Source organism: Odocoileus virginianus, chromosome 3 (assembly GCF_023699985.2).
Source record: "Odocoileus virginianus isolate 20LAN1187 ecotype Illinois chromosome 3, Ovbor_1.2, whole genome shotgun sequence".
Lineage (NCBI taxonomy): Eukaryota > Metazoa > Chordata > Mammalia > Artiodactyla > Cervidae > Odocoileus > Odocoileus virginianus.
In genome coordinates, this window is record NC_069676.1 from 41813960 (window position 1) to 41827323 (window position 13364).

At 49.0% G+C, this 13364-nt stretch overlaps 1 protein-coding gene across 5 annotated transcripts in view; it reads right to left on the minus strand.

Annotated features, from left to right (window-relative positions):
* FSTL4 (follistatin like 4) overlaps positions 1-13364 on the minus strand; it is a 657291-nt gene that overhangs the window by 148621 nt on the left and 495306 nt on the right. Inside the window, exon 2 of one of the 5 annotated variants that reach the window (XM_070465358.1) lies at positions 11749-11801. The exons of the other annotated variants lie outside the window; for them this stretch is intronic. Within the exon in view, the coding sequence (XP_070321459.1) occupies positions 11749-11758 (10 nt within the window). The 5' untranslated portion in view covers positions 11759-11801. The remainder of the gene's footprint in view (positions 1-11748; positions 11802-13364) is intronic. 5 annotated transcript variants of the gene reach the window in all.

Here is a 13364-nt window from a genome sequence, read left to right on the forward strand (position 1 = left end):
TGCCGAGACACATTTCTGAGGTTTTGTAAGTGCAGTGACACATCACAGCTGGCCTGTGTCTACCACACTCACTGGGTCACTTTCTTCCTCGCTCACACAGAGTTTTTCTTAACCCTCTGGCCGATGCTGTCTTCCCCAGTGCACCCCTCTTCCTAGGGCTTCCTCTAAGTGACAAGAGGGGCTTTTGTCTCTGATCTGGTTTGTCACATCTGTTACTCTTTCAAAAGGCAAACTGAATAGGGTGACGCTTGGATGGAGACTTGAATGGGGCACTGTGTGCGGATGCTTCTGGGTGCTGGTCAGGAGATGTGTTTTCTGTAAAAACACATTGAGCTCCATACTTACGATTTATTCATTTTCTGTCTGTGTTATACTTCGACAATACGCTAATTTAAAAGAGGCAACCTGACAGTTCTCAACGTCTGTTGCCTCGGGTAGGGTCTTTGTCCTCAGCCAGGCACCAGTCTGGGTACACAGACAGGGACTGGGGTTCAAGGAGGGGGTCTGTGATGTGTAGCAGCTGCTTGCTGGTTGCTCAGGCTCTGTCCTGGGGCATGGCTCTGGCCTATATAGCAGCCTGGGGGCCAGGTTGCCTACCTTCCCTGGAGGTGTGGTTTGTTAGGTCCTCTGGCCTGGGTCTCTCTGGAGGGGGTGGGGGTGGGCTTTGCAGAGGAGCCTTAGGGGTATGAATGGAAGAAGCTTAGGCCAGGGGATCACCAGTTCCTGGGGCATCCTGGCATCACCCCCACACTTGGCTGGGAGCTCAGTCTAGCAGCTAGGATGACCCCTCACAGGCCCTTGGGCAACACTCCAAGGCACCCCTCTGTGGACCCTGGCTCACGTCTCAGGCCCAGCTGGCAGTGGGTGGCTCTTGGCTCAGAGCTACTGCTGTGGAATCAATCTGTTCTCGCTGAGGGCTCACCACGGTTCCTGGCATCAGCGTGGCCTCCTTGGAGGCCCCTGAGCGCACAGGGCCAATGGGGAAGGACTTGGAAACCTCTCACAGACCACGGCCTGGCCTCTGCTCCCTTGTCCTCTACCGGCTTCCCAATTTGTTGAATTGAGATGAGGGCTCAGGCTCAGTTGGGACCGATCTTGGTGGCCCTGGCTGTTTAGCTTGTGTGGCCCTGAAATGGGCATCAGAGGTCTTCTGCTCAGAGGGGAGTGAGATGGACCCTTCTGCAACCTCACCTAATAGTCCAATTGTGCCCGACTGACTATTGAGGACAGCGGCATAGCAGGCCCAGCCATACCCTCCTCTCCACACATCCCTCCCGTCAAGGCCCTGGCCTGCCCTCCCGGGCACAGCTCAAGTCCCCTCCAGGAAAGTTGTCCCTGGCCAGCCCCCTGCCCCTCTTCTGTGGCAGCTAGGGTCTGGACACTGCACCTGACTTTCAGCACGAACTTGCTCTCCAGTGGGTGGTATACCTGTGGAGCAGATGGCAGCCACAGGGGCAGGAACAGCGTGGGCCCTCTCTGCACTTCTGGCACCTGCCACGCCCACGTGGGATGCTCCATCCCTGCAGACGGACTAATTGGTCTCAAGCGACGTGACATTCAGATAATTTACATCCAAGGAGCAGAGGGCAGTTGACTCCACAGCAGGAGATAATTTATAACCAGTTTGGATGTCTGGTTTGGCAGAAATGGGCAACCTCGTCGCTCACCCCGGTTCTGTGAATTCACGAGCTCATGAATTACTGCCTGGCTTACCGTAACTCTGTATCTCACACCAAATGTAGGCCACAGGGGCACTGGGCAAAGAGTTCTGAAACCCCCAAACCAGGAGGCACCCAACCCCGGCCCCGCTCACTGAGAGGTCCCAGAAAACATGCTGGCATCCTCCCCAGTAGGGCTGTACAGCTGGGGGAGGAGGCAGGGATGGTGTGCGGGGAGCGAGCACAGCCAGCCCTGAATAGTCCCTGGGTCCTGTCCCCACTCACTCAACAGACACGCACTATGTCATTGTGCACTTGGGGTGGGGGTATGCCAGTCCTGGGCCAGGCAGTGGGGCGCAGAGGGCACAAGGCACAGGCCCTGCTCTCCAGAGGCCAGGCTGCAGGATGTGAAAAGATGAACGGCACAACTGGGCTGCCTCCTCACCTGCACCGGGGCAGGCCCCAGTCAGGGGGTGGGGTGAGGGGCTGCAGCCTGTGGGGCTCAACTCAGGGCAGAGTCCTCCCCAGTGAGGCCAAGAGTCCTCTGCCTGCCCTTTCAGGAGAGTGGAGATGGGACAGGCATGCCTGGTCCCACCTCTGGACCAGCTGCACAGGCTCATCAGACAAGCCACTCACCCAGGGGAACGATGCTTGCGTTCTGGGTGGGGGCACCTCTCCCTGTGACCCAAATGACAGAGCCAAAGGCACACTTTCCAACTAAGGGAAGAGCTGTAAAGACTCTTCTGCTACTAATTTGTGCACATGCTTTACTGTCTTTAAAAGGAGATGAGATAAACTGGCAGGGCTGGCTCTACCTGTTAACTAGGGTGCATTAGTACAGAATTGGAGTCTGGGACATCTTCAAGAAGAGGGTCTGGGTCCCCTTATCTGGATCATGTCCACCTGAGCAAATGGCCACGATCCTAGCCTATAAAGGACTTAGTAGAACTAGTGGATCACAGGAAAGAGAGTGGAACTAAATGTAAATATGTAGGAAGGGAGCCTGCTGGCACAAAATCTGGGGTTGTACATTGTGAATACCAGTGATGATTACATTTAAAATGCCACCCCTGCCTTAGGAGATTCTTCTCCCAAATCATGTCTCCAAGTTTCAGGCTGCATGCTAGAGCTACACACCTCTCAGAGCTTTAAATGTGTACCAGAAAGTGACAGATCATCACCCCATTCATCTCCAGGCCCAAGAGCTGGAGAAGCATCCTTGCCAAGGTCGGCTAGCTCAGTGAAGTTGATTTAGCTTTTAAGCGAAATGGAGTGAGCATCCTGGGGACACTGTTTGCAGAAATGGAGATTTAGTACTGAAAACAGCCATGCCTCCTGCCTACAAGTCACTGAGGCCCATGTGGCTCCAGAGGAGGGTGTTGGGGGTGGTTAGTACATGTGTGAAAGGCATCTAGCAGTGGCATTCTAGGGGTGCTGTGTATCACAGGTATGTGTGAGTGTGAGGCTGAGTCTCTGGGTGCATCAGTCTCCTAGGTCACTCATGTGGAGACACGTGGTCAGTAGGTGAGCCTGGGCGAGGGGGCTGGAGAGAGCTGGTCCCCTCTGGCACCTCTGCCTGCCTTGGGCAGGTCATGAGTGAGTACTGGTTGAGCCATGTCTCTGGAGGGGCCTGGTTCACCGTGACTACGTCTGTCTTGGCCCAGACTACCCTGTGCGCTGTAGAAGCTATCTTCCATGGGATGCAGCAACTTGGACCACTGACTGGCCCTGTCAACATCACACTCAGCTCTTGGAAGCCCTGAGCCTTGGTGGTGCACTGACCTGGTCATGCCAGTGGCCCTCTCTGGACCAGCTCCTGTGGGCAGGACGTGAGTGTGGCCCCCAGGACTGGCCCCTCTCCACGCTCCATCGTCCTGCCCTGTTCTCCTTAGGCCCTTCCATACCTGATAGTTGCTGGGGTATTTGACTGTTTTTCCTGCTCCAGTGCTTTCTGAGTTCCTAGAAGCTTTGGTTCTTTGGAGACTGGGATGACATGAACTGGACTGAGTAGACTCAGTCCCTTTGATCAGGGGCTGCAGTGAGGGAAGACTGGAGAGGGTTCTACTCACTGTCTAGCCCAGACCCTCTCCTGAGCTCCAGACCCTCTCCTGAGCTCCAGACCTCATACCCTGATGCTGGTCTGACATCTTTCCACGTTGTCCCCAGGCTTCTGACTCCTCCTGGCCCCAAGTGAACCTGCCATCGAGACTACTCCTTCCTTTACATCCCAACCCCAGACAGTGGCCCCTCTGCCAACGTCTCCAGCTGCCTAACCACATACCTGATGTTGACCTTGCCACCCTGCCATCCCCAGCCCGTCAGTCCTGGCTCAGGCCACTCCTGCCTCCTAAATGTCTCCTTATTTCTTTTTTTTAAATTAACTTTTATCGAAGTATAGTTGGTATACAGTGTGTGTTAGTTTCTGCTGTACAGAAAAGTCAATCAGCTATACATATACATGTGTATATGTTTAAACATATATGTATATGTTTATATCCTATCAAACATATCCTATGTTTTGGATTTCCTTCCCATTTAGGTTACCACAGAGCACCGAGTGGAGTTCCCTGTGCCACACAGTAGATTCTCATCAGTGATCTATTTCATACACAGCATTTTTTATACGTCAATCCCATCTCCCAATTCATCCCACTTTCCCTATGCCCCATGGTAGCCGTAAGTTTCTTTTCTACACCTGTGATTCTCTTCCTGCTTTGCAAATAAGTTCGTCTGTACCACTTTTCTAGATTACACATATAGAGCGATAACATGGGATATTTGTCTTTTTCTGTCTGACTTCACTCTGTATGACGGTTTCTGGGTCCATCCACATTGCAGCAAATCCAACTCCTACGTACTTCTTGATGGTGCCAGTTTCCCCCATTCCTTCTGTCTCCACTCTAGTTCAAGGAAACCACTAACATGACTTGGATGACCACTCTGTCCTGGTTAGCCGGTGGCTCCAATCTTGCCCCGGCCAACCCCCTCCACTCGGCATTGAGGACCCCCACTGTCCTCAGGGGAGGGCCAAGCTGCTCCCCTTGGATTGAAGAGTCCTCCCCTTCTGGCCTGGCCCCTTCACCAGCCTCACTTCTTCCCATGTATACACCTGCTCCAGGGACCCTGGGCCACCTTCGATATCTCACACCAGCCTGGCATCACCCTTGGTTTACAGCACCACAGCCACACCATACCCCATCTTGGCAAACTCCTCACTACCTTCAGGTCTTAGCTGGCATGTGGCTTCCCCTGCATGTCACTGTCCTGTCTGCTCTGGCCGGGTTCACGCTCCTCTATGTGTCCTCAGTCCTCTACGGGCACCTCCTTCAGACGTTTACTGTCTCCACTTCCTCTGCTTGCCCATCACGTCCCTCCTGTCATGGCCTGAGAACCAGTGGAGGTCCTGGCATGTGATCAGCATTCAGCAAACACATGCCAAACAAATGAAGAAGTGACCAGATGAACAGGCAAGTGACTTTTGTCCAGAGTCCCTTCTACTGAGACACACAAGGCCTCTAAGTTTCCTTCTGAGCCAGGATGTCATAGAAGAGCTGGTGGGTTAGCTAAACATGGATATTCCAGGCTCACAGGCCTTCCTTCCCCTCCACTTGGAATCTCCCTCCAGTCAAACCCACCTCCTTCACATGAGTGGGGGCAGGAGAAGAGAAACGAGGAATGGGGATGACTAAGCTCGACCATGGCGCACCCTGGCTATGTCCAGGAGACAGCCTGGGCCACCTGGGGTCTGCTGTCTCTTTCACTGATGGGGGAGCTCTGCTCAGGGTCTGAAAGTACGGGGACTGGGGTCAGAGTGGCCGGACAGTCCTCCCTTCCAGGCCCTCTTTCACTTTATTCTTTCCCCCAGGTGTGCTCACAGGACAGGCAGGAGGGCTGCGTGTGCACGCATTGCTGTGTGCTCCTGCCCGCGTTATGTGTATGAGCAGAGCAGCGCCTGCTTGCTGGGAATTTAGCTCTTCTCTCCCTGAGCTGTGTTTCCTCATGTGTGCGAGGGGCCTGGCCATCTCTGTACCAGGGCTGTTGGACTCAGTGGCCCTGGATGGCACCTCACCTGGCACAAAGGAGGAGCACCCTGGGTGGCTGGGAAATCCTCTTTGCATTTAAGAGGTCAGATTCCCAAGACCTCCGGGTGTGTGGTGAGTGTGGGGTCCACGGAAGTTTCTATGAGTTCCATCTCCTTACAGAGGAAACACCTCCAGGGCCTCGATCCCAGGGAGCCCACAGGGCCCAGGGTGGACACCCCTCTCCCTGGTGGCACTGGCAGTGGGTGGGAGAGGGCACCTGTGAAATGACTGCAATGGAAATATAAATTATTCTACTTCAAAGCAGGCACTTCAATATTTCATAATGACCATTATAAACCTGTTCTCTGCACACTGCTAATAAATACCTCAGCCCCACACCACATTTTCCGGTATCTCTAAAGACACCAGGGGAAGGCAGGGGAGCCATAAAAGAAACATAAAAATACAGTTGCAGATGAGCCTAAAACTCATTTTGTTGAAGCTTAATTGATGGGAAAAGCTTCTGGTCCCAGAGAACTTAAAGGCCCATCATGCGGATATTTGATTAAGCATCCCCATATCACAGACCACACGGAACTGGAAATTGTTAGGCAGTAATTGCAAATGCATTAATAAAATGATGATGTGGGTTTGTTCGGGACATAAAACAGGAATAAAATAATTCACTCAGATAACTCCACAAAAACGTAGTCACCCCTGAGCAGCTGGGAGCAAGGCTTATTTGGGTCTCAGTCTCACCAACCCTCTCCGGATGGGGCCCAGGCCTCTGTTTTCAAAGGCTCGTGGGGTAGACGGAAGCATGGCCAGGCTCCTGAACCACTGCTTGAGTCCAGGTATGTGATCCCTGAAGGTCCTCTGAAGTTACTGTCCCAGGGAACCACCAGCCCACTTCCATCTCTGTCACCCAGCCAGGGGGAGACAGCCAGGCTCTGACGATGGCAACCTCAGCCATCATCTCTCTCCTAAAGTACTACACGAAAATGTAGAAAACGTGTGCAGGAACTCAATCATCTACATTAGGAAAGCAGTATGTCAAGGCTGTATGCTGTCACCCTGCTTATTCAATTTCTATGCAGAGTACATCATGCGAAATGCCAGGCTGGATCAATCACAAGCTGGAATCAAGATTGCCAGGAGAAATATCAACAGCCTCAAATACACAGATGCTACCACTCTAATGGCATAAAGCAAAGAGGAACTAAAGAGCCTCTTGATGAAGGTGAAAGAGGACAGTGAAAAAGCTGGCTTAAATCTCAACATTCAAAAAACTAAGATCGTGGCATCCAGTCCCATCACTTCATGGTAAATAGATGGGAAAAAGTGGAAACAGTGGCAGATTTTATTTTCTTGAGCTCCAAAATCACTGCGGATGGTGACAACAGTCACGAAATTAAAAGATGCTTGCTCCTTGGAAGAAAAGGTATGACAAACCTAGACAGCATATTAAAAAGCAGAGACATCACTTTGCTGACAAATAGTCCACATAGTCAAAACTATGGTTTTCCCAGTAGTCATGTATGGATGTGACAGTTGGATCACAAAGAAGGCTGAGCACCAAAGAATTGATGTTTTCGAATTGTGCTAGAGAAGACTCTTGAGAATCCTTTGGACAGCAAGGGGATCAAACCAGTCAATCCTAAAGGAAACCAACCCTGAATATTCATTGGAAGGACTGATGCTGAAACTGAAGCTCCAATACTTTGGCCACCTGATGCGAAGAACCAACTTATTGGAAAAGACTGATACTGGGAAAGATTGAGGGCAAGAGGAGAAGGGAAAGAGAGGATAAGATGGTTAGATGGCATCACTGACTCGGTGAACATGAGTTTGAGCAAACTCCAGGAGACAGTGAAAGACAGGGAAGCCTGGCATGTTGCAGTTCGTGGGGTCACAAAGGTCAGACCCGACTTAGCAAATGAACAACAACAACAACTTAAGATCTAAGCCAAGGTCAAGATAACTATAAGATGACTATCCCTTAACATGAGCTGGCTTCCTACTGGACATCAGGCAGGCTTGGTCATGGACTCCCAGAACACAACCAAAGAAAGTTCACCAGCCTCGTTTGGGGGTCCCAGGACTCTCTGCCAAGCACCTGTGTGAACGTGTGTATGCCCATGTGTGCAGGAGAAGGAAGGGGGTGAGAAAAGTGTCATGGAGACCTTTCATGGAGGAAAACTTCTTCCTTTCTTCCCTCTTCTTATCTACAAATGAGGAATATCCAGCTACCAAAACCTATGTACAAACTCCAGATCCTGTCACCCCTCTGGACCACTGTCCCCACGCCCTGTTCCTTCCAGGCCCATCTGTCCTTTCAGGCCCATTTTGAAGCAGCCTTCCTCTAAGAAAGCCTAGGTGTGGATCCTGGATATGTCATTTACAAGCTGTGTGACCTCAGGTAAGTCACTTCACCTCTCTGAACCCTATTCACGAAGCAAAGCAGTAAGTGTACCTACATTATTATCATATATGAGGCCTCCATATATGACAATATATTAACATATATTGTCAGCTCTGCCTCCCCTACCCCCAGGCCCACAGGAGCGTGGTTATCTGCCCTCGGTATGTAAGAGGGCCGGGTACCTGCTCTGGCACTGCGTCTCAGGCACCCACAGCTTCCTGAGGGACGTCCTCAGGGCCAAGTCAGCTCATCTCCGGCCCTGGGAGCTCCCACGGTGGGACCAGATGACAAGAGGACAGGAAGGAGAGCCGGGAAGGACCGCCCCGGAAAAGGTGGGGCTGGAGAGGCTGAGGCGGCATCAGTCGAAGCTCGGGGCAGTGGGCATGGAACAGAAGGGCGAATGTTGCTGGGCCCTCACGTGGCCAGAGAATGACAGGAGGGGGCGTTGAAGAGAGGCTGAGAGGGTCAGGGGGTGCGGTGGAGTTGGGAGTGCAGGGAAGGGGCAGGAGCAAAGACAGCTCAGAACCAGAGAAAACATGACTGTGTCTCTGTTAGAGTAAGGCACACTGGCAAGAAGAGTGTGGAAACCCTGTGTAATTCATCCCCGAATGAGCAGCATCGTTCATCTTCCACTAACCAATACTGCAGTGAGGAGGCAAGCTGTCGACTTGCTCATTCACTACAGTCTTACCCCAAATAGCTGAGGAAGGAACAACATTTGGAGTCAGTTTCTGCCTCTCGGCTCTGGCAGGGGCCAAGCGTCTCAGTACGTCCTAGCATGCAGGAACCATACGATCTTCAGGGAGGACTGCTCTGGATGGTCCGGTGAGCTGCAGACACACGGGGCCTCTGTGCTTCCATGACGTGTGTAAACATAGGCTGTGAGAAGCAGTGATACAGAGAGGACATGTGTGCACCCTGGTCAGGTGGGGTGGGAAGTGGATGGGTGTCTCCTACAGACACCAGAAGCAGGAGGAAGAGATGGGCCATTAGGCAGGGCGGCTCCCCCGGGGCAGAGACTGGGACAGCTGATGGGACCCCAGGGCTGCCCAGACCTGTTACTTCATGGGTACCCGCCTCAGCAGGTCCTTGGCGATCTGCGTGTGTGGCTGATTTCAGCCCCCTTCTGAGCTGAGGATGTCCTGGGAGAGCTCTGTCTCTGACACAGCTAAGTGTTCTTTTCTCTGAACCTGGATCTGTAGGTAATTGAGGTGTTCCCACCTTGCTGACAACAGGAGAGAGGAGGAGAGGAGGTGAGACCCAGGCAGTGTGGATGAGTCTCATTTCTCCCTGCAAAGTGGCTTGCTTGTTTTAAAATGATGAAGAACCCAAGGCATGGGGCAAATTCCGTTCAATGCAAATAACTAAATGGTAGCCCTAAAAGTTCCTCTTTCATGGGGATTTTGAGAAAATTTTGAAAAAGAAAAAAAGAACCACCAGCAATTCTTGAGCCTCTGATAGCAAGGCCACCTCTATTTTGCATGGTCCTTTTGCTCTTTGCCTTCATGTTGCATGTTTGTATCATGGTGGTGACAACATTCGTGACACCCAGAGTTGTGCCTTCCTAACTGTCTCCGGGAAGACTCCTGTTTTTCCGTTTGCTCACAGATCTTTTTACTGCAAGGGGATCCACTTAACTACCATCCATGGAATACCCTAGGGCTTATCACGGTGACTGTGGGGTTGGGGGCTTTCCTTCCTTCTGGAGAGAAACAGGCCTGGGAGCACCCCTGCCAGCTCATCAGGATGAAGGATGCTCCTGTCATGTGTGTTATTATTATGTGTTACAATGAGGGCCCACCTGCCCTGGATAAATCCATTTTAATTAGCAAGAAGTAAAGCAGGGCATAGATTTCCTTAACAACTCTGGAAAAAGAGGGTTTCTGGACGCATCCTCTGAGCCTTCTGTGAGGAGGACAGAGAGAAGGCTGAGGCTGGCTCTGATGTGGAAGTTCTTCTCTGGGCTGCTGGCTGTGCTGACAGAGGCCCGGATGCTCAGCACAGATGCAGAGACCGCCTGCAGCCAGCCGCATTCTGGGCTCCCTGGGAGGTCGGCCCAGGGCCACCTCTCTGTCCTGGAAACATCTGAGCAACCCTGGAGCTTCACATGGAATGTGGAATACAGGGAAATTTTCAAACACTGTGTCATCCTTCCAAACCCTGGGGGTTTGAGGTCTCAGATTTAAAATCACATGAGTCAAAAACATACTTTTTTGCTCAAATGGCTTAGCACATTTGAAAGAGAACTCTGACCCTAAACTTGCGACATAAAGTTTTTATGACTGGGGGCTGCATTTGGTGATATTTGCTTTGTTGTGTTCAAAGCAGTAAGAGACATTTTTATTAGCAGCGTGGTTCCCATTTACTGGGTTTCTATTTACTCTGCAAGATCTAATTTTGTATTGTCATTCTAAGAGCAATGCCACTGGAATTCAATCACTAGGATTGTGAATTTCCTCAAGCAACTTCTATTTAGTCAAGGCCAGAATCTCAGTAGGTGGTAATAAATATCAAAGTACAGGATGGTTGAGGAAGCAAAGTAAGAAGCCCAAATCAAATATGATTATTGATCAACACTGAATGGTCTTAATCATCTCTATGCTAACTCTAGATATACACATACATAGTGGCTTTTTCACCACATGACTACATGGACATTTTTAGCTGAGAAAATATATTGAGGAATTCAGAATGGAAATCTTTGGAGAGCAGCAAATAAATAAAAATACAGCAAAAGGCACAAAATAGAAATTGAAACAAATTCTTAAAACCGTGAGATAGCTGGTGACAGAGTTGGGTAGAAACTCTTCAAATGTTCAATATGGCACCACATTTTAAAGAGTTTTGAAAGCAAAATACCCTCACCATAAAAACAAAATCCTAAACTGTAACACATTAAGATCAATTAGGCAGTCTAGCCTGCCAGCAGGTTGATGGATTATCCACAATCTTCTGCTATAGCCCAAGAACTGCTAAGTCACTGATTGAACTCAGTCACTTAGAAAAGAACTAGGCTGTGTCTGATACAGCACAAACTGTTTCAACTCTAAACTAAATATATGTAAGGGTAAAGTTCTTGTCCAGGGTTTTGAGAGCAAATAACATATAGTCTTGCTCACCACCCAGTTCTACAAGGGCTAAGTCATGTCTGTGTCCCAGTGATCCATGGAGAGCATACCCTGAGGAGAAATCAGGTTGGAAAACAGGATGAGGCACTGTGTGCTTTGGATGAACAGGCCCTTAGGTAGATAGATGCACACCTCGGAAAGAATCTCAATGAATCAGATTCTCACCTCTTCCCATGCATAGAAAAGGACTAAGATCATTAACTTGAGATGTCCGTCTTTGTGATCAGCAATATTCTTTTTCTCAAGATGCAGTGCTTGACTGCATGTATTTCCCAGTCAAAAATTATCAACTGGCTTCTCTCCTACTTCTTTGAGCAATTTCCTTAGAGCTAACTGAGTGAATGGCTGTCTCCCATGCTATAGTTCTCAGGAAGATCCTGAATAAAACTTAACTCACAAAAACAAAACAAAACAGATCAATTAGGCAGTCTTTCTTGCCCCTTCACTGTGGAAGAAATCCAACCTTGGATCCTTCCCTGTTACTTCTGATTTCAATGATCTACAGCATTCATCCTTACCTTGTTTCATTCTGTAACTGTATGTACTAAGAGCCAGTTTCTGTTCATTGCATCTAAAAGTGAAAATGAATAAAGAGCATTAAGAATGTTCTGGTCCATCACCCTCAGCAGAAAGACACAGTGACCCTCCCTATGGGGGAGAATCTGGCAGTTTTCCTGACTCTACTGTGCTGTTTGAAGGAGGCTGCTTCAGGCCTCAGTCAAACAGTTCTGCTTCTTTACCTTCCTTTAGTTACTCAAGATGTGACATATTTTAGTGTGCTTAATATGGGACCACGTCTTTCTTGCTTAGTAATTTGTTATTCCCAGAAGTTTTAACTTCTTTAAAAATGTATTTTAAAAGTTTATTTTCTTATCATGGAGGTTTAGAGCATCTTAATCTGATTTCTATGAGATGGAATCTGCTTTGTTCTGGCAGACTTTCTTCTCAGAACCTTCTGACTTCTTCTTCTCACCTGACTGGATCATCTCCCAGGTTCCTTACACAGCTACCCTACCTGCCATGGTGGGGCCCCTTTCTCTATAAATCTGGTTTAGTTCTGCTGTTTCTTGGAGCAGCTCTTCTTATTAAACACCTTTTCTGCTTTAGTAGATTACACTGCCTCTCTCACCTTCCCCCTTTTTTCTAAATTAAGAAAGGAGATGATTTTCTGTGTCCTTGCATGTCTGAAAATGTCTTTATTTGTTTCAAGATTCCAGGTAAAAGTTGTTTCAGACATTTGAAGGTAACTGCCCCACTGCCTTCTAGGGTTGATAACTCCTATCTGATAACAGTGATCTCCTGACTCTTTGTTGATAACACATCTTTTCTCTCTGGAAGCTTTTAAAATCTTCTTTTTGTCCTTGATGTTCTGAAATCTCAAGAGAATATGCATTTGTGGATCTTTTTCATTTCCCTGTTTCTCAGTTCCAATCTGGTCTTTCCACCTGAAGGTGTTTTAATTCAGCTCTGAGGAATGTTCTTGTTACTCCCTTGATCATTTCTGCTTCTTGGATTTCTTGGTTCTCCCTAAGTCAACTTGTTTGAGCAGATGGATATTGGTTCCCCTAGATTGATCATCTGTATCACTCAGTTTTTATCTCACCTTTTCTACTCTTATGTTTTTAGTCTATATTACAGGATACTTCTTCAACTCTTCTTTTAAATCCTATTGAATTTTTAACTTTAGCAACTGTATTTATAATTTCCAAGAAATATTTCTTGCTCTATTCTTCTTTCTCATAACAGCTCTTTCTTATTTAATGAAAAACATATACTCAAGTCTAAGGGTTTTTACTAGACTAAAAAAAAATTTCTTTTGTTCTATATCCTCCAGGGTTAGTTGTGGGGTCATCTTGGTTCTTCTCCTTTATGCTGTTCATTTTCTCTAAATGTCTCATGACCCTGCTTGTCCAAGTCATCTGTATGTGATTAGCTTGATTAGTGCACAGGGCTGACACTAGTTTCCTCTGTGGTTGTGTAGCTTGCCCTGGGAGGGCTGACTGTGAACTCTGTGCATAATGGTGTGTGTGTGGGGTGGGGGGAAGGGGAGGGGGAGAGGGGAGGGGAGGGGTGGAGAAGGAGAGGGAGAGGTGGGGAGGGAGGGACACAGTGACTCATTCCAGGATGCACAGAC